Source organism: Camellia sinensis, chromosome 6 (assembly GCF_055761805.1).
Source record: "Camellia sinensis isolate YWXY chromosome 6, ASM5576180v1, whole genome shotgun sequence".
Taxonomy (NCBI): domain Eukaryota; kingdom Viridiplantae; phylum Streptophyta; class Magnoliopsida; order Ericales; family Theaceae; genus Camellia; species Camellia sinensis.
In genome coordinates this window covers 12,234,294-12,256,249 of record NC_138966.1, presented here as the reverse complement: position 1 = coordinate 12,256,249, position 21,956 = coordinate 12,234,294, and the positions used below count along the sequence as shown (strand labels likewise).

Sequence of the window (21,956 nt, the reverse complement as noted above, 5' to 3'; positions counted from 1 at the left end):
CTAGTCCCATCCCATCACCCCTTGATTTGTCCCACTCCCAATATGATAGGGAGCGGGTTAGGTTATTAAAAATCCACGCCAAACCCAACCTATGTCCATCCCTATTTAAGAGTGCTATAGCCCCATTGACTCTAATGTAAAACATTCAACCTCTAAGATTCAAGGACATGAATTTCAAAAATAAATTCATTCTGATATTGAAATTTTTGTTTGCAACTATTATCAGAGCGTCGTCCAGTTGAATATCCTAACTAGTAAGCAATAGTACCAATAATGTTAAAAGCACTAAAACTGCCCCAATTGAAACCAAATTGCCAGTTGCCAATGAGGGCTGGTTGATATTCACAGCTTTGGTGAAATGTCAATTCATTTTTGTGGATGCAAATCTAACTTTGACCACGGCCCAGAATGAAAATGAAAGCCCACATTTATGTAGTTCTAGACTTTAGACCAAACCCAATGCAAGGCTCAAGACACCAATTATGTTTTTTTTTTTTTTTTTAAATTTTCAAATTCAGCCCAAATAATCAGAGGCCTACATAAACATCTAATTTGGATCAGTGAGAACTTAGAAATATGAGTCATTTTAGATAATGGGTGTTCAGTGGATCACAACCTCTTCAACTATATATATCTGGGTTAGACATATTGTGAGTCTTTTCCTTTCAACAATTAATGTAGTCTAGCTTGCAATTGAAAATTACATAGGATTTCAAATTTAAGGTATCACAATAAATAAGTGTCTTAGAGGCTAACTTTTTTTCGTTTCTATATGGGGAAAAAAATTTGTAGCAAAAAATATTAGGAGACCACTAATTATCATATGAGTCAACACGAAAAGACCGTCTTAAAATGTTAAAAAAAGACTTAATGAATTTTTTTTTTTTAAAAATGCTGCTAATAAATACACTTTTAGGAACAAAATAATTTATTGTAAAATACGTTTACTTTTGTAAATGAAAATTTTAGTCCCAAAAGAATAGTATTGTGCAATTTTCTCACTTAAAAATAGGGGATGACTCTTTTCCATGTCACTACTATCCTCCATATTTCATCATACTCTATTTTATTGGCTTCATTTCGGGTCCACAATGATAATTCAAACCATTCATCTTGTAAATCTCATAGTAAAAATGTATGTACAAAAAATTAGATTCATCGAATATCATTAGATACGTGAACAAATTATATATATATATATATATATATTTAAATGGACAACAACTTTGTGTTTAAATTTAAACCATTTATTTTATTAAAAACAAATATGATTTTTTTTCATCTATTTATTGATATCTAATGAAATTTATTTTTTGCACAAACGATTTTTAGCATGAGATTTACAAGATGAACAGTGCTGTGGATCCGGAATGAGGCCCCAAAATAAAGTATAGTCAAGTACAAAAAATAGTGATATGGGGAAGAGCCATTCTCCTAAAAATATGACATTTTTAACAACTGAAATATTTCGTCCCTAAATTTTTGTCTGAAGTTCTTAATTTGTTGTACTGAGATATAAATTTAAAGCTCTTGTTATAAGACTATACCTCAATAAATCTAAATTAAAAATAAAAACAACAATAACAATAGCAATAGCAATACAAAGGTGCCAAATAAAAGAAGCAAAATATTATTCCAAATGTAGCAATAAAAGAATTTTGAAATCTATGAATATGGCCAAGGTCCCATTCTTGAAGATAATCAGTGTAGAATTGAATTGGGTATGATAATCACAGGCTGCTCTGTTCATGAAAAAGTGTGCTCCTTAACAACCCCTTTGGTGGATTAGTTTTATCAATGTTCCCTTACCAACTGGCCATTATGGATCTTACTTTGTGTCCTAATCTCTATCAAGAGAGCCAAAAAGAAGGATTTATAAGAGACGAACGCCTAGATTATAATATATCTTTTCTTTTATTCTATTATATGAAGTGTTCATTTTATTTGGTGCTATTGTTATTTCATTTTTTTTTCCATTCAACAATAGCCTTCAAAATTACTACTAAACAGTTATAATAATAAAAAAGTGTCAAAACAGTTTACTAAACAGTTAAAATAATAAAAAAAGTGTCAAAACAGTTTTTAAAATCATCCCACTTCTTCCTTCATCAATCTCCCAAAAGTGTAAATGTGCTATTGCATATGTGTTTGCATTCACCACTAGTATATGTGTGTGTGTGTGTGTGTGTGTTTGTGTAGACACAGAATGAGAAAATTTAAGCATGTCAGAATCTACTTAGTAGTATTGACAAATGGATTGAACGTTACAATAGAAATATTAGTCTCATCTAATGTCAAGTATTTTATTGTAGAACTTTGGATACAGAGGGCAAAGGTTCTCCTTAGTATAGTTTATAATTTATTATGTTTTAAAATATATATCACGTGTTAACTATATCTTATTTTAAAATAATAATAGACCGTAGATAATGAACCCAACAAAATACTAAAACCCAGATGAATTAAGCAAATGGCATTACTAATCCGTAAAAAAATAAATGAAAACCTGGAAGAGTGGGCATGGTGCAAGAAGCGACGGGCTTGGGCGACTTCTCGACCTCGACAAGGCACGTACGGCAGTTTCTGGCAATGGAGAGGCGGCTGTGGTAGCAGAATCTGGGAATTATCCAAAAAAACTACAAATCAAACTCCTACTATTAATATACCCATTTTAGAAACCCATTCAAAAACATATAGAAAATAAGGGAGATAGATAGCGTCTAGAAATTGGAGAGAGAGAGAGAGAGAGAGAGAGAGAGAGAGAAATTCACTACTACAAATATAGATAAAGATCACACTTTTTTTGTGTGATGTATGTTTTTTAATCATATTTTAAATTTTATTAAAGTGTGATCTTTGGGAGTGTGATTAAAAGGGGTCATTTTTAATCACACTTTTTAAGTGTCATTAAAAATGATTTCATCACATCTTTTAAGTGTGATTAATAATATTTAGATCACATCTTTTAAGTGTGATCTTGCAAAGACATTCTCTAAAAATTAAAATGCAAAGTAAATTGAATAAATAGTAAATATGTTATAACCTGTATGCATTAAAGAGCATCTTCATCAATTCTCCTAATGGGGGTGCAAGTTCTTCCTGCATCGTTAATATTTTTCTTCTTAGGGACCACCTCTTTATTGACCCCCCATAATCCTACAAAAACAAATATTCTGACATCAGGAAAAGAATACTAGATATGGGCCCAATAAGGGAGCTTAAACATTTGGAAAAAGAAAAAACAATCTGAACCTTTATCCTCTTGAATGATTTAAAGGATATCGTAACTTCAAAGAGAAAAACAAACAAAAGTTTAGATTTATTAATACAAAAAAAGAAGCACATGGAAATGAGGGCTCTATAAAGGAAATATTATATCAATTCATAAGTCCATTCCACAACAAATTACAGTTAAGCAAATTCAAGTGAGGTAGAAACAAAATTTAGAAAGTAACCCCCCACCAATTGACCCAGGCACACTTTGGACACCTAGGTGGACACACACATAATAAGTTTGAAAAAATAAATTTGGATACAACATAAATTTATACATATTAATCCCTCCTACTTTAAACCTAAAAAATTAATGTTTATCATCTTTGAATGAAAATCATATATATGAAAAATAAAATTGACTCAGATGATTCTACTAGAGTTCCTAAATCAGGTGCTATCGTATCTCAGCAAATAAATTGTAATTCAAATGCATAAAATGTGATGATTAAGCATAAAGATTCATGAAGAATAGTAACACCTGTTGCAAATAACAATATTGTTATAGTCCCAATCCTCAACCCATCTACATATAGCACATCGTTCTGTTGTCCACTTTGCATGAACAGGTTCATATTTCTCTGTCACAGTAAAAACAGTTGTAAAATCAATTAACTGCTCAGTAAGATTTACCCAACAAATGCTTTCACTCCATGTTCAACAAATAATACACAAACAACTTCAACATGTAAAAATTTCAGTGAAGTACAGTGTTACCTTGGAGAAAAGAAAGTAGCTACTTTTGAGACCCATACCTCCTCAACTCAGGCCATGGGCAATTTAGTCGGATTCCAATCTAGAAAAGAAAGTAGATACATACACAGATTCAACAAAAATTCTTAAGAACAAATTCAAACAAATTTCTTAACATACATACATACATACACAAATTTCTTAAGAACAAATTCAACAAAATCAACATGAATCTGATTAACATACATACACACAGATTCAACAAATTCCTTAAGAACAAACACACAGAGAGTGATCGGTGCAGAATAAAATAAACAGAACAGATCAGATTCCAAAACAAAACAAACACACAGATTCCAAAACAAACAGAACAGATCTGTTGGTCCAAAATAAACAAACAGAACAGATCTGTTCGATCGGTGCAAAGATGAGAGATCAGGGAGAGAGAGAGAGAGAGAGAGAGAGAGAGAGAGAGAGAGAGGTTTACCTGTGAGTCGATCGGTGCAGAGATGCAAAACCAAAGAGTGAGACTGATGAGATGAGAGAGTGAGGGAGACAGATTAGATCAGAGAGATATCTGATATATATATATATATATGTATATATATATATATAAAACAAAAAAAAAACAACGATCGGGGCGAGAGAGAGAAAGAGACAGAGATTGAGAGAGAGTTTACCTGTGAGTAGATCGGCGGTGCGATGATCGGTGCGATGAGATGAACAACGAGAGAATCAGAGAGTGATCGGTGCAGATATGAAGAACAACGAAACGAGAGAGTGAGAGAGAGGGACAGTGATGAATTGAACTTGAGATGAGACTGGAGAGTGAGGAGACGATTAGGATTCTAAGAGATTGGGGATTTTTTGGGGCGCGGGAATGGAAAAAAATGAGGGAACCGAGCGGGCGGGATTGGGAAAAATATATATATTTAAATAATAATAATTTTCATCATAAATGAATATTTAAATAATAATAATAATTTTTATTTTCATCGTAAATGAATATTTAATGAATGAAAAATTATTATTATTATTTTTTATTTGGTAGAAGTAAGGATAATATTTTAATGAAAAATACTTTCTATTAAGAGTGATGAGTGAGAGAGAGACGAAGAGAAAGAGAGAGAAACAAACAGACAAAGAGAGAAAGAGATAGAGAGAGAGATAGAAAAAGAGAAAGAAGCAAGAGATGAGCGATACAAAAAGAGAGATAAAAAGCGAAAAAGGATGAACGAGAGAGAGAATAGAAAAATAGAAAGATAGAGAGAAGAGAGATAAGCGAGAGAGACAGAAAAAAAGAGATGAGCGAGAGAGACAAAGAGAGTGAGAGAAGACAAATGGGAAGGATAGAGAGAAGAAAGATAAACGAAAGACACACAGACAGATAGACAAACAAACAGAGAAAGAAGAGTGATGAGTGAAAAAGAGAAACAGAAGAATGGTGGTAATTGAATGGCATTTTCAATAGTGGTAAATGTGGTAAAGAATATGGGTGGTGAAAGAGAGAGATGAGTGAGAGACGAATAGAGAAAAGAGATAAAGAGACAGTGACAGAGTGATGAGCGAGAAAGAAACAAAGTGGTCGCTAAAAGTGCATTTTCTTATAGTGGATCGATAAATCGAAAGGGAGCTCAATAAATAAAGAAGAGATGAGGGAGAGAGTGAGCAAGGCGAACACAGTGGGGTGAGAGAGACAGACAGGCAGACAGGCAGACAGAAAGAGAGAAGCGTGATGAGTGAGAGAGAGAGAGAGAGAGACGGAGAGAGAGAGATAGATAGAAAGAGAGTGAGACAAGATATGAGTAAGAGATAAACTAAAAGATAGAGAAAGAAAGTGAAAAGAGATTAACGAGAGAGACATAGAAAAAAAAAAAAAGAGACAGAGAGAGTGGTAGTGGTAGTGGTCATAGTTCCACCCATTAATTTAAGTATGGTGTTTGTTTTGAGCTTTTAAAAATTCATTAAATACCAAAAAAAAAATACAATAATTCAATACATTTTTTTTTTGTATTTTTATGTATTTATTAATTTTTAAAAATATTTTTTCATAATTTTTTTTATTTTTTAAATACATCTAAGTAAGGTGCATCTTAAAAAAATATTTAAAATTTTAAAAATATTCACTAAAAAAAAAAACACGAAAGTCACTTTTTGCGACGGCGGAAAATGCAGTCGCAAATACTCTCATTTTTTGAGACGGCAAATAGCGCCGTCGCAAATGCTCTACTTTTTTGAGACGGCAAATGGTGCTGTCGCAAATGCTCTTCTTTTTTGAGACGGCAAATGGTGCCGTCGCAAATACTCTGCTTTTTTGAGTCGGCATTTTATGCCGTCACAAAAAAGTGACTTTTTGAGACGGCAAGTGTGCCGTCGCAAATAATTCCGTCTCATAAACCCACTTTTCTTGTAGTGATTATTAAAAGATGTGTTCAACCTATCAAAATGAAAACCAACTACTTCTTCCATCTCAAAATAATAGTCTATTTTCAGAACTTAATTTCTTTTTATAATACAATTATTACATTTTAAAAATATTAATTTTTCAAAATTACCTTTTGATAGTATATTTTTTTTAGAAATATCAATTGTCATAATTGTACTTTTTGTATTATTAATGGATTTAAAAAAAGACAAAATAAGAAATTCATATTATTTTAATAATTAATTTTTTTTAAAAACTAATATTTTGAGATAATAAAAAATAAAATAAGATATTAATATTTTTGGATGGTGGGTGTACAACCTCTTCATAAAAATAAAAATAAAATAACTATTTTGTTTAGTCAAATTTTCAAGTGGAGACTAATGGTATTGTTGTTAATAAAATAAAATAACTATTTGGCGACCAAAATTTTGGTCGGCAAAGATTAAAAATTAATTTTTTTATTTTCATTCGGCTACCAAACAATTTAGTAGCCAAAAGTAGGTCTACAGCGACTAAAAGGAATTTTGTCGCCGAAACTGAACTATTTGGCGACCAAAATTTTGGTCGGCAAAGATTAAAAATTAAATTTTTTATTTTCATTCGGCTACCAAACAATTTAGTAACCAAAAGTAGGTCTACAGCGACTAAAAGGAATTGTCGCCGAAACTGAACATTTGGCGACCAAAATTTTGGTCGGCAAAGATTAAAAATTAAATTTTTTATTTTCATTCGGCTACCAAACAATTTAGTAGCCAAAAGTAGGTCTACAGCGACTAAAAGGAACTTTGTCGGCAAAGATTAAAAATTAAATTTTTTATTTTCATTCGGCTACCAAACAATTTAGTAGCCAAAAGTAGGTCTACAGCGACTAAAAGGAGTTTTGTCGCCGAAACGTAACATTTGGCGACCAAAATTTTGGTCGGCAAAGATTAAAAATTAATTTTTTTATTTTCATTTCGGCTACCAAACAATTTAGTAGCTAAAGGTACCTCTACGGCTACTAAATTTTCTTTTAGTTGCCAATTGTGATTTGTTTAGCTACTAAAAATTTTTTTAGTCGCCAATTGTAATATTTTTAGCTACTAAATTTTTTTTAGTCGCCAATAATCAGCATTCCCCTACTAAAAAAAATTAGTAGCTAAAAAGTTGACTTTTGCCGACTAATTTATTTTGGGTAGCCAATTCCGTGACTTTTGGCGACTAAATTGTTTTTGGTAGCCAAAAATGGTCGGCAAAAATGCATTTTCTTGTAGTGTAACACGGTGTTTGGTTGGAAGATTTGAAGAGAATTTGGAAAAGGAAAGGAAAAATGTGTGTGAAACTAGATGAAATATAGGTATGTTTTATTCACATTTCACCTACTTTTTCTATTTTCCTTTCCAAATTCCTCTCCAAATCTCCCAACCAAACACAACGTAAGTATTTAAAGAATAATAAGAGACATATATATTTATAATTGATTGAAGATAGTATCATATAGTGTCATATTCACAAACAAAAATTTCTCCTAAATATAAACAATATAAAACAGATAGAAGAAAAAGGGCATAGAATAAAATAGATATAAATGACAGGGTACTACAAAATTTTCTATAAATTTCCAGGGCAAATTACATTCTACCCCTAAATTATTATCTCATATCATCTTACATATTGAACTAAAAATTATAACACTTAGGCCTATTTTGGGAACTAAAATTATCTCAATATCACTCTACTTCCTCAACTAAAATTATCTCAATATCACTCATATCATTTTAAAATACAAATTTCAATTTTTTTTTAAACAAATTTTTTTATTTTTTAGTAATTTTTTTCATATTTTAGTCAAAAAAATTAATTTTTAGATACACCTAAAATTTAAATATTTGTGAAGAATTTTTTTAGGAAATCATTAAAGACGAAAAAATAAAATAAAAAAAACTGATATATTTTTATATTTCTTGTCTTTAGCGAACTTTTTTTAGATTTTTGGATAAATATTTTCGTAAATGAGGGGGATTAATTGTTAAAATGAGGGGGATTAATTCAAAAATTTATTATTAGTAAATGAGGGGGATTAATTGTTAAAATTTTTAGTTGAGGGAGGTAAAGTGATACGGATCAGTAGTTGAAGGGGTAAAATATAATTTTCCCAATTTTCTACTAAACTGTTATATGGATATGGAACTCACACTCATGTGATTGTTTGATTAAAAATTTGTGATTTATAACATTTTTTAATGTCATAATCAAATATTTTTCGATTTATAAACAAAAATAATAAAGAGTCATAACTAAATATCATATAAGATATAATTAAAAACTTTTTGAATTATAACAAAAATAATAATCATAATATATCAATCAATATCACAAAAAGTTATAACTAATACCACAATTACTCATAACCGAGTCATAATACCATAATAGATTATAATCAAATGTCACAAATCATGATATATGGTACACCCCAAAATGGGGTGTGTTTTACAAAATTTCCAAAAGCAAAATGTTATCCATCATGAAATTGTGTTTCGAATTTGATCTTAAAAATAAGTTGCATAGTATAGATTTAAAATTAGTAAGGTGTGATCACATTTAGAACTCATTATTTGGTGGTCCTGTAATATTATTTCACACTATTCAACATTATCTCCCATAAACTCAAAAAAAGAAAATAAAAAAAAAAAATACTGAATCCCACTATATTGAATTATAAAAATTAATTTGGGGTGCCACGAGGATTTACGCCAGGAGATACACTTCTCGAATCCACATCATTTCTAATTTTTTTTTTTTTTGTCCAGCTATCATCCAACTCTTGATCCAAAAGCCACAAATGTGTTAGATAATGGCCTGTGGAAAAAGTGCTAGAGATGATCATCCTCCTCCGCAATTTTTTAAGTCATTTTCTAAATATTTTTCCCAAGTTCCTTATATTGTTGAAAATAAAATCAATAGAAACATTTATAATTTGAAAATGAACAATTTAATGCATATAATTAGATAAAATGAGGCTGGGAATTCCAAAAAAAAAAAAAAAAATCCAAATATTTTATACAACACTCAAACCAGACCCACACTTATATGAATACTGTGTATAATATTTAATAATTCTTCATTTATGCTCTCTAACATTTTGAAATTTAATAGACATATAATCTAGTGTTACTAAAGTACTTAATAATTTTGAAAAACACTTTTCAAAAGGTCATATGCACCTATTATCTAAAATGCGTAATATTATCACAAAATGTGTAACTTTATTTACAAATGAATTACATAACATTTATTATAAAAATACATAATATATATTACAATAATAAATAATAACCGTAAATATAATATAAACTTATTGAGAGGTGTGTACTTTAATATTATCCAGTAATTTATGCTATTGTGCAATAACATAAGAACAATGTTGTCAATATAATATCTTTCTTACTTATCATTGATTTAGGTAATAAAGTCATCACAATTATATTAATGTTTTAATTAATAATACAACAAACAATAATTGATAGTTGGTGTAGAATACAAAATAAACATAGTGCTATTATTTTTAAATTTGATATATGATATAGGGTTACCAATCTACTTAATAATTTTATGAAATTTAATGATATACATTTTTCAAAAGGTGTGTATTACATACATCTGCTATTTAAAATGTGTAGTATAATCGCAAATTGTATAACTACATTTACAAAAAAATGATGTAATATTAATTACAAAAATACGTAATATATTTCATAAAAATAGATAATAATGACACATATGATGCATACTTTTTTAGGACTATATACGATGACATTATCCAATAATATATGCCATTGTGCACTAACATAAGAGCAATATTGTCTATATAATATCTTTCTTACTTGTCATTGATTTGATGATAAAGTCATCACAATTATATTAATGTTTAATTAATAATACGAGGAATAACAAATATTACTTGTCATTGATTTGATGATAAAGTCATCACAATTATATTACTGTTTTATACTTAAAGTCATCACAATTATATTACTGTTTTAAATTTAATAATACGACGAACAACAAAGCTATTACTTGTCATTGATTTGATGATAAAGTCATCACAATTATATTAATGTTTTAAGAGCCATGATAGAGACCCTCTCCAATCACCACCTCCACCACCCCACACACATGCGGCGGGTGGTGATTGGAGGAGCAGGAAAAAAAAAGAAAAAGAAAAAGAAAATGTAACCAATGAGAAAGATGGGGGTCAAGGGGGTGGGGGAAAAGGTGGCCTGAAACATTTTTGATGTTTTAATTAGCAATGGCGATACAGACCCCCTCCAAAACCGACCCCCACGACCGCTCTGAGGTGGCACCTGCTGAAGTCATGTGAAGAAGAATTGCACAATGAAGAAGGTGTAATACACGCACCTGAAAGACAAAAAAAATATACTGAAAACAAAGACCAAAAAAAAAAACGGAAACGACCCTGATATTTCCTTCTTCCCCACCCCTGTCTGCCTTCCCTCTTCCCTCTTCCATCGTACGTCTGCCATAGCTCTCCTCCGTCGACCATAGCTCTCCGGCCATAACTCTCTGTATCTCGCTCTACGGATCTTCGATCGCATTTCGATACCATTTTGTCAGGTAATGTTATTCGAAAACCCCTCATTCTCCCCCACTCTCTCTCTCTCTATCTACATACACTGATCAATCTCTGTGAAATTGAAATTGAAAATGAAAATGAAACTAATAATGTACACATAATATCTGTATCACCACACATCTTATTATCAGCTAAAATGAAACTAATTTGAATGTTGAAATGTCTGTATTTCTTATTAGTTTCATAATGTATGTCTTATGAAACTAAGTCATAATGAAACATCTGTGATGATTGAAATACAATGTCTATCTTGATAATAATTTTAGATAGACTAATGTCTGTATTTTATAAGATGAAATACAGTGGCGATACAGACCTAATGTCATTTGAAATACAGTGGCGATACAGACCTAATGTCTATATTTCTTAGTTTCATAATGAAACTAATTTGAATGTTGAAATGTATGAAACTAATGTCTGTATTTCAACATTTGTGGCGATACAGACATTTCAACAGCTAAAACTAATAAGAAATACAAACATTTCAATTTTATTATCAGCTAAAATTATTAGTTTCGTAACAGTTTCAAAGTTTCCAATCATCTTATAAAATAATTATTCTAAAATCATTCTATTTGAATTTCATTTTTGATTCTCATAGAATGGAGGTTGATTCAAATGGTGGTGACAATCCTTCAGTAAATAAGGGTTAACAAGTTGAATCTGATTTCCGACCCTCTCAAAAACAAGTTGAAGAACCTAAGAAGGGTATATGTTTTAGCTCAAGGGAAGAAGTGTACACATTTTATGCCACATATGCTAAGCATGTTGGCATTTCTATAGTTCATAGAGCACAACATTTTGGAGATTATGGCGAATTAAAAAACTTTGCAATTGAATGTTCTCGAGCAGGGAAAAGAAAAAAGAAATCAGAAGTGAACCCTTTGAAGCCATCTTTGTGCACAAAAATTGGTTGCAAAGCAAGGGTATGGGGTACTCTACAAAAGAATGGGACATATATGTTAACCACAGTTAACCTTGAGCATAATCATGATTTGATTCCTACCGCCTCTCGTCATTTTGCAATGAATAAGAAAATTCGTACTCCTGTGAAGAGAAGATTAGAAATCAATGATCAAGCAGGGATTGGGGTGTCTAGGAACTATCATTCGGTGGTTGTTGAAACGGGGGGATACGAGTCATTAACATTTGATGAGCGAGATGCAAGGAATTACATTAATAGAGCTAGAAGATTAAGGCTTGGTGAAGGTGATGCCGAATCACTTCAAAGTTATTTTATGAGGATGCAAGCACATAGTGAGAAATTCTTTTATGTGATTGATATTGATGAGGAGTTTCACATTAGAAACTTGTTTTGGGCTGATGCAAGGAGTCGGGCTATGTATGAATCATTTGCAGATGTTTCATTTGACACAACTTATCTGACGAACAAATATGACATGCCATTTGCTCCATTTGTAGGAGTCAATCACCATGGACAGTCTATTTTGTTTGGTTGTGGATTGTTATCTAGTGAAGACACCGACACATTTGTTTGGCTATTCAAGTCGTGGTTAAGTTGCATGTCAAATAATCCTCCAAAGCTATCATAACTTATCAGTGAAGAGCTATCCAAAATGCTATAGAAATTGTCTTTCCACAGGCCCGGCATCGATGGTGCTTATGGCATGTAACAAAGAAAATACCAGAGAAGTTGAAAGGATATGCTCAGTATGAACCCATAAAGTTGGCTATGTAAAATGCAATTTATGATTGTTTGACAAGAGATGAATTTGAGGAAAAATGGGAAGAGATACTTACTAAATTCAATCTTTATGATAATGAATGGTTGGGGGTACTATATCATGAGCGGCATCGATGGGTTCCTATATATGTTAAAGACATTTTTTGGGCTGGCATGTCAACAACACAACGAAGTGAAAGCATGAATGCATTTTTTGATGGATATGTCAACCTGAAGACTACATTAAAACAATTTGTTGAACAATATGACAATGCGTTGAGAAGTAAGGTAGAGAAACAGAAGAAATCAGACTTCAAGTCTCGACACAAATTGTTTGATTGTCTAACTATATATGGCTTTGAGAAGCAATTTCAGCAAGCCTACACCAATGCAAAATTCAAAGAAGTTCAAGGAGAGTTGAAGAGATTAGTGTACTGTCAGGCCTTGATTGTCAAAGAGGAGGGAGCAATTTGTACATATAATGTCCAAGAAGCGATGGTAGTTTGTGACAAGATGAAGCATGTGGACTTTGTTGTGTATTTTAATTCAATTGAATGTGAAGTTCAATGTATGTGTCGGTTGTTTCAGTTTAGAGGCATTATGTGTGCTCACTCACTCGCGGTGCTTGTGAGAAGATGCATAAATGAGGTGCCAAGTAAGAACATTTTGCCACGTTGGAGGAAAGATTTGGTTCGAGAGTACACATGCATTAAAACCACGTACACTGGCTTTGGGGATGATTTCAATACAAGTTGCTATGAGAGGATGAACAAGAAATTGATCGCCATTGTACAACTTATTGGTAATTCGGAAGGGAAAATTAAATTTATAAACCTTGGGTTGGATGAAATGAAGGATAGAGTCATGCACGATGAATCGGGTGATGAGAGTAATTTACCAGCTTCTACTAATAGGATACCATCTTCTAGAAAAAGTCCAATTGCTGCCGGTTGTACATCGGGTGCTAGTACGAGGAAGGTGGTTAGTCCTTTGGTTGTTTGGCGAAGAGGTCGTCCAGTTACGAAATGAAAGGTTGCCAAAGTAGATCAAATAGTGAATCGGTTCAAGGCAACGACAAAAAAACAAACAAAAGCAAAGGTAAATTGTATATTGAATTGAACTTGTATATTGAATTGAACTTGTTTTTTATTTTTTTAACAAACTCTTTTAAAGTACATTTTTACAAACTCTTGAATCAATATAGGCTGCTAAGGTGCTTCAATTTGAAGCTCAAGCTCAAGCTCAAGCTCAAGCTCAAGCTTATATATCATATTATCCTTATATGGTTGGCATGCAAAATAATGTGTATGCACGAGTATGTGTTCATAAGACAACTTTACATCAATTTTTTGTTTTCATTTACAAATATTTTGTAACATGTACTTTTTTACTTCAATTATGACAGGTCGTAAATGCTATTGGAGGCACATCTCTTATCCCATCAAACTTTGTAAGCGGCACACCGAGAAGTTTGATGAGTGCTCCAACTCAAATGTTTGGGTCTGGATCTCTAACCCCATCGGGTTCTAATACATGCACACTGGGAATAAATGATGGACATTGTAGAAATGTTTGACTAGTTTATTGAACATTGATATTTTGCTTTTGAGATTGAAACTTATTATGTTAAGTCCCATGTTAGATGTGTAACACATGTTGTGTATGAATTTGCAAGATTGGTTATTATTAAGTCCCACTTTATTGGTTATGCAAGATTGGTCTTTGAGTTCATGGTTTATTTTGACAATCTGTCTTTCAGCATTTTGAGTTCACAGTTGATGGTTTAAAAAAATATGTAAAAAAATCTGTTTCATTTTGTTATTTTGACATTGTTTGAGCATTTTGACAGTGTTTGAGCATGATTTTTTTAGAGTTCATGCAAAATCTCTGTTGACAGTTCATGGTTTAAGAAATCTATAAAAAAAATATATGTTTTTTAGTTAGCTATTTTGACAATATTTCAGCCAAAATCTAATTTTTTCAGTTCATGGTTCAAACTGCCAAACTGTCTTTAAAAATCTGTCTTTGAAAATCTGAAAATCTGTTTTTTAGTTTTCTATTTTGACAGTATTTCATCCAAAATCTGATTATTTTAGTTCATGGTTCAAACTACCAAACTGTCTTTAAAAATCTATCTTTCAAAATCTGAAAATTTATTTTTTAGTTTTCTATTTTGACAGTATTTCAGCCAAAATCTGTTTTTTCAGTTCATGGTTCAAACTGCCAAAATCTGTCATGGTTCATGCTCAAACTGTCATGGTTCATGCTCAAATCTGTAAAAAATCTATTAAAAAAACCTGTCTCTAAAAAAATATGTCATGGTTCATGCACAAACTGTGATGGTTCATGCTCAAATCTGTAAAAAAAAACCTGTCTGTAAAAAAATCTGTCATGGTTCATACTCAAACTGTCATGGTTCATGCTCAAATCTGTTTAAAATCTTTAAAAAAACTGTCTGTAAAAAAATCTATCATGGTTCATGCACAAACTGTGTCAAACTGGTTCATGGTTCAGTTCATGGTTCATGCTCAATAATTCAACAATAACAATTCAACAATTCAACAATAACACAGTTCATGTTGGTTCATTTTCAACAATAACTCATCACACAATTCATGGTTCAACTCATGTTGGTTCATGGTTCATTTTCAACAATAACTCATCAACAGTTCATGTTGGTTCATGGTTCAGTACAAATATGACATCTTCATTCCACAACAATTCCACAATAACACATCTTAATTCCACATCTTCATTCAACAAATCAACAATAACAATTTAACAATTCAACAATTCATTTCAATTCTACTCAAAAATTCAACAATTCAACTGTTTCTTACTAATACATATTCCATTCCACAACATAACATAGTTCAATCTACTTCTACTTCTACCACTAACTACCATTACATATTCATAAGTAATAACACACCAATTACAAGCAACACAAACATCAGAAATTCTATTTTTTGCGTCTTTGCACTAAGAAAGGTAAATTGTTCCGTCATGGATCTTTGTTGTTCGGCCATAGCTCCAAGTTGTTCTGTCATAGATCTTTGTTGTTCGGTCATAGCTCGAAGTTGTTCCGTCATAGATCTTTGTTGTTCGGTCATAGCTCGAAGTTGTTCTGTCATAGATCTTACCAGTTCTCTATCTACTTGTCTTGGAATTTCTTGATCTCCACATTGTGAATTCATAGGCACACACCATCCAATGAAAATACCACAACCATTACAAAAGTAGAATAGCTTGTTTTTGTTTTGATCGATCTCAGAAATTCGAATCGTGGCCTTTTTATTACATGTAGGATAATTTTTGTTCAAGTACGTCAACCGATCTGAGCTACTGCCGTTGACAGTTGAACTTGACATCTGCAATAACAAGTTATCCTCATTAAAATAGTGAATAAAGATAATTTCAGCTCATGATAACTGAATGAGATACATAATTTCAATCTTCCTATGGCTATGCACTAATCAGAAGGGGATATAATGATTAATAAACTATTTACCTCCATAAACTAGTGTCATGTTTAATTAACAAGCAAAAGAGACTTGAATAAAACTGTAAGAAAATGAGATCCTTCTCAGAATAGGTCTTTTATTCACCAAACAAGATGCCATGTAATTGATCTCCAATAGTCCAGACAGAGTAATGACACATGAAGAAATTGGTTAATCCTCTAACTAAACAGCCATAGGCATAGCCATACTTCTTTTCAGATTGAGGAATAGCCATACTCTTTTTAGATTGCAGAGAAAATATGAGAAAAGAAGAATTATATACACCAGATTACAATTGTCAAAATTTCTTATTAGGGAATAAATTGAATCGTACTCTTATAAGTTCTTTATCAGTCTTCCATTTTGTTTGTTATACAGTGAATATGTTATTTTTAGACATATATTAGTTTTAACAGTAGAACTTAAAGTGCAGTTTTGCCTACTTTTAGGGTTTGGAATATGGATTGTAAAAATATTTTGACAATCCTTTCAGAGTTCGGGTCGCTAGTTGATATTAGTAACCTCAATTTAAACTTGACAGACTTGTTTTGAGCTATTATCAGATATTGTTGTATAGAATGTTATTTGCTAAAAAATGTTGTTCATATTACCACTCACTTCACTTCTAAAATTTATGACATCAAGAGTTTCTTGGAATCATTTGAAAGCAGTGGGTTTAGAATTTGTACTACCATTGCTTTGTTAAGTGTTGTTTTGATTGTTAAAGCTTTACTTAGCTCTACTGAACTCATCAAAGCCTTCTCTCAACAATTTTGGGTTGGTTACATGAACCCTGTTGCACTATTCTGCTCCTTCAAGATCTAAATTTTTGTTTCTCACTTCCAACCATATATTGTCTCACGATCTCAACCCATGGTAGTTTTGGTCTTCCTACCCACTTAGCATTTATGTGTATGTCTCATTAAATCTGATAATTACAATTTATATGATGATTATTGTGTAAGAAAATACCGTTTTAATTTATTTGAAAAGGCAGTAGCATGAAAACACGTTCTTCATATTTCATTTTGAAAGTTTGAGGGGTATGTTTTATTGATAGTAGTCACTATTTATTTGTTTGAAAGTTATATGTGAAAATCTTAATTTGTAAATAATTTATTGGTTCAACTGGTATTTAAGTATCACTGTCCATATTGGCTGGTTCAAACCCACAATTTCCCATTTCTGGACAAGTTAATTATTCATTACTTATACATCCATAAACTGCCCCCATTGGTTCAACTGAGAAAAGAAGAATTACTAACATAAAAAAGAACAAGAAGCACAGAAAAACAAAATAAAAAAAATAAAGCCCACTCAAGTAAACATATTAGCAAGCAAAAGAATGGAAATATTTAACAAATTTGTTTCAATTTCAGGAAAATCTGATTTCTTCTCTTTCAACAAAATCTGTCTTTCAGATTGAGTAATTTTGCCCTAATTTCACTAAGATACATATATATAGATATATATATACACACCAGATTACCTCGTTGTCAATGAAATGGAAATAGAGGGAGTCGGGACTCGGAAGGACAGAGTAGGGCGTTAGGAGGACCTGTCGTTGGCGTGAGGAGGAGTGGAGGGGTCGTCCGTTGAATGAAATGGAAAGAGAGAGAGAAAGAAAGAGAGAGAGAGAGAGAGAGTCGATAGTCGGGCGTCGGAGTCAAGGGTCAAGGACGTCGGAGTGAAAGGGAGGAGCTGAGGGAGTCGGCCATCGGAGTTAGGAGTTGAGGAGCTGTCGTCCGAGTGAAGGGGAGGAGCGGAGCTGTATTTTTCTCAGAGGATTTTGAATTCTGAAAGAGGAAGGTGCGTGGGATATGTATATCACGTGACCGATCACGTGCCTGTCCAGCTCAGAGGGGGTCGTGGGGGTCGGTTTTTGAGGGGGTTGGAAACATTTATATTACATGTATTACCAATTGTTAAACAAAAATGTTTCCAACCCCCTCAAAAATCGACCCCCACGACCCCCTCTGAGCTGGATAGTCACGTGATTGGTCACGTGATATACATATCCAACGGACCTTCCTCTTTCAGAATTCAAAATCCTTTGAGCGAAATGCAGCTCTGCTCCTTCCCTTCACTCGGACGACAACTCCTCAACTCCTAACTCCGATGGCCGACTCCCTCAGCTCCTCCCTTTCACTCTGACGTCCTTGACCCTTGACTTCGACGCCCGACGCCTGACTGTTGACTCTCTCTCTCTCTCACTCTCTCTTTCCATTTCATTCGACGGACGACCCCTCCACTCCTCCTCACGCCAACGACAGGTCCTCCTAATGCCCTACTCTGTCCTCCCGAGTCCCGACTCCCTCTATTTCCATTCCATTGATGACGAGGTAATCTGGTGTGTATATATATATATATCTATATATATGTATCTTACTGAAATTAGGGCAAAATTCCTCAATCTAAAAGACAGATTTTGTTGAAAGAGAATAAATAAGATTTTCCTGAAATTGAAAAAATTTGTTAAAGATTTCCATTCTTTTGCTTGCTAATATGTTTACTCGAGTGGGCTTTATTTTTTTTTATTTTGTTTTTCTGTTCTTCTTGTGCCTTTTTATGTTAGTAATTCTTATTTTCTCAGTTGAACCAATGGGGGCAGTTTATGGATGTATAAGTAATGAATAATTAACTTGTCTAGAAATAAAAAAATTATGGGTTTGAACCAGCCAATATGGACAGTGATACTTAAATACCAGTTGAACCAATAAATTATTTACAAATTAAGATTTCCACATATAACTTTCAAACAAATAAATGGTGACTAGTATCAATAAAACATACCCCTCAAACTTTCAAAATGAAATATGAAGAATTGTGTTTTCATGCTACTGCCTTTTCAAATAAATTAAAACGGTATTTTCTTACACAATAATCATCATATAAATTGTAATTATCAGATTTAATGACACATACACATAAATGCTAAGTGGGTAGGAAGACCAAAACTACCATGGGTTGAGATCGTGTGACAATATATGGTTGGAAGTGAGAAACAAAAATTAAGATCTTGAAGGAGTAGAATAGTGCAACAGGGTTCATGTAACCAACCCAAAATTGTTGAGAGAAGGCTTTGATGAGTTCAGTAGAGCTAAGTAAAGCTTTAACAATCAAAACAACACTTAACAAAGCAATGGCAGAACAAATTCTAAACCCACTGCTTTCAAATGATTCCAAGAAACTATTGATGTCATAAATTTTAGAAGTGAAGTGAGTGGTAATATGAACAACATTTTTTAGCAAATAACATTCTATACAGCAATATCTGATAATAGCTCAAAACAAGTCTGTCAAGTTTAAATTGAGGTTGCTAATATCAACTAGCGACCCGAACTCTGAAAGGATTGTCAAAATATTTTTACAATCCATATTCCAAACCCTAAAAGTAGGCAAAACTGCACTTTAAGTTCTACTGTTAAAACTAATATATGTCTAAAAATAACATATTCACTGTATAACAAACAAAATGGAAGACTGATAAAGAACTTATAAGAGTACGATTCAATTTATTCCCTAATAAGAAATTTTGACAATTGTAATCTGGTGTATATAATTCTTCTTTTCTCATATTTTCTCTGCAATCTAAAAAGAGTATGGCTATTCCTCAATCTGAAAAGAAGTATGGCTATGCCTATGGCTGTTTAGTTAGAGGATTAACCAATTTCTTCATGTGTCATTACTCTGTCTGGACTATTGGAGATCAATTACATGGCATCTTGTTTGGTGAATAAAAGACCTATTCTGAGAAGGATCTCATTTTCTTACAGTTTTATTCAAGTCTCTTTTGCTTGTTAATTAAACATGACACTAGTTTATGGAGGTAAATAGTTTATTAATCATTATATCCCCTTCTGATTAGTGCATAGCCATAGGAAGATTGAAATTATGTATCTCATTCAGTTATCATGAGCTGAAATTATCTTTATTCACTAGTTTAATGAGGATAACTTGTTATTGCAGATGTCAAGTTCAACTGTCAACGGCAGTAGCTCTGATCGGTTGATGTACTTGAACAAAAATTGTCCTACATGCAATAAAAAGGCCACGATTCGAATTTCTGAGATCGATCGAAACAAAAACAAGCTATTCTACTCTTGTAATGGTTGTGGTATTTTCATTGGATGGTGTGTGCCTACGAATTCACAGTGTGGAGATCAAGAAATTTCAAGACAAGTAGAAAGAGAACTGCTAAGATCTATGACGGAACAACTTCGAGCTATGACCGAACAACAAAGATCTTTGAGGGAACAACTTCAAGCTATGACCGAACAACAAAGATCTATGACGGAACAATTTACCTTTCTTAGTGCAAAGATGCAAAAAATAGAATTTCTGATTTTGTGTTGCTTGTAATTGGTGTGTTATTACGTATGAATATGTAATGGTAGTTAGAAGTAGAAGTAGAAGTAGATTGAACTATGTTTTGTTGTGGAATGAAATATGTATTAGTAAGAAACAATTGAATTGTTGAATTTTTGAGTAGAATGGAAATGAATTGTTGAATTGTTAAATTGTTATTGTTGATTTGTTGAATGAAGATATGGAATGAAGATGTGTTATTGTGGAATTGTTGTGGAATGAAGATGTCATATTTGTACTGAACCATGAACCAACATGAACTGTTGATGAGTTATTGTTGAAAATGAACCATGAACCAACATGAGTTGAATCATGAATTGTGTGATGAGTTATTGTTGAAAATGAACCAACATGAACTGTGTTGTTGTTAAATTGTTGAATTGTTATTGTTGAATTATTGAGCATGAACCATGAACCAGTTTGACATAGTTTGTGCATGAACCATGACAGATTTTTTTACAGACAGATTTTTTACAGATTTGAGCATGAACCATCACAGTTTGAGCATGAACCATGACAGAGTTTTTTACAGACAGGTTTTTTTTACAGATTTTAAACAGATTTGAGCATGAACCATGGCAATTTGAGCATGAACCATGACAGATTTTTTTATAGACAGGTTTTTTTACAGATTTGAGCATGAACCATCACAGTTTGTGCATGAACCCTGAAATATTTTTTTAGAGACATGTTTTTTAACAGATTTTTTACAGATTTGAGCATGAACCATGACAGATTTTGGTAGTTTGAACCATGAACTGAAAAAAATCAGATTTTGGCTGAAATACTGTCAAAATAAAAAACTAAAAAATAGATTTTCAGATTTTGAAAGATAGATTTTTAAAGACAGTTTGGCAGTTTGAACCATAAACTAAAATAATCAAATTTTGGATGAAATACTGTCAAAATATAAAACTAAAAAACAGATTTTCAAAATTTCAAAGACAGATTTTTAAAGACAGTTTGGCAGTTTGAACCATGAATTGAAAAAAAATCAAATTTTGGCTCAAATACTATCAAAATAGCAAACTAAAAAACATATTTTTTTTTGCAGATTTCTTAAACCATGAACTGTCAACAGGGATTTTGCATGAACTCTCAAAAAATTATGCTCAAACATTGTCAAATTGCTCAAACAATGTGAAAATAGCAAAATGAAACAGATTTTTTTATAGATTTTTTAAGCCATCAACTGTGAACTTAAAATGCTGGAAGACAGATTGTCAAAATAAACCATGAACTCAAAGACCAATCTTGCATAACCAATAAAGTGGGACTTAATAATAACCAATCTCGCAAATTCATACACAACATGTGTTACACATCTAACATGGGACTTAACATAATAAGTTTCAATCTCAAAAATAAAATGTC

At 32.2% G+C, this 21,956-nt stretch overlaps 1 protein-coding gene and 1 long non-coding RNA gene across 2 annotated transcripts; one reads left to right on the top strand and one right to left on the bottom strand.

The window, feature by feature from the left end:
- Positions 1–3,246: 3,246 nt before the first annotated feature.
- Positions 3,247–4,415, bottom strand: LOC145792573 (uncharacterized). Its single transcript, XR_014331972.1, has 3 exons — positions 3,991–4,415; positions 3,755–3,854; positions 3,247–3,287 (listed from the first exon to the last, which is right to left on the bottom strand). It is a non-coding gene; the product is annotated as an uncharacterized LOC145792573 (long non-coding RNA).
- A 7,214-nt stretch (positions 4,416–11,629) lies between these two features.
- Positions 11,630–12,580, top strand: LOC145793170 (protein FAR1-RELATED SEQUENCE 5-like). The gene is made up of 2 exons (XM_082875918.1): positions 11,630–11,675; positions 11,880–12,580. Exons 1-2 carry the CDS (start codon positions 11,630–11,632, stop codon positions 12,578–12,580), a joined length of 747 nt encoding a protein of 248 aa, XP_082732044.1.
- The last annotated feature ends 9,376 nt before the right edge of the window (positions 12,581–21,956 follow it).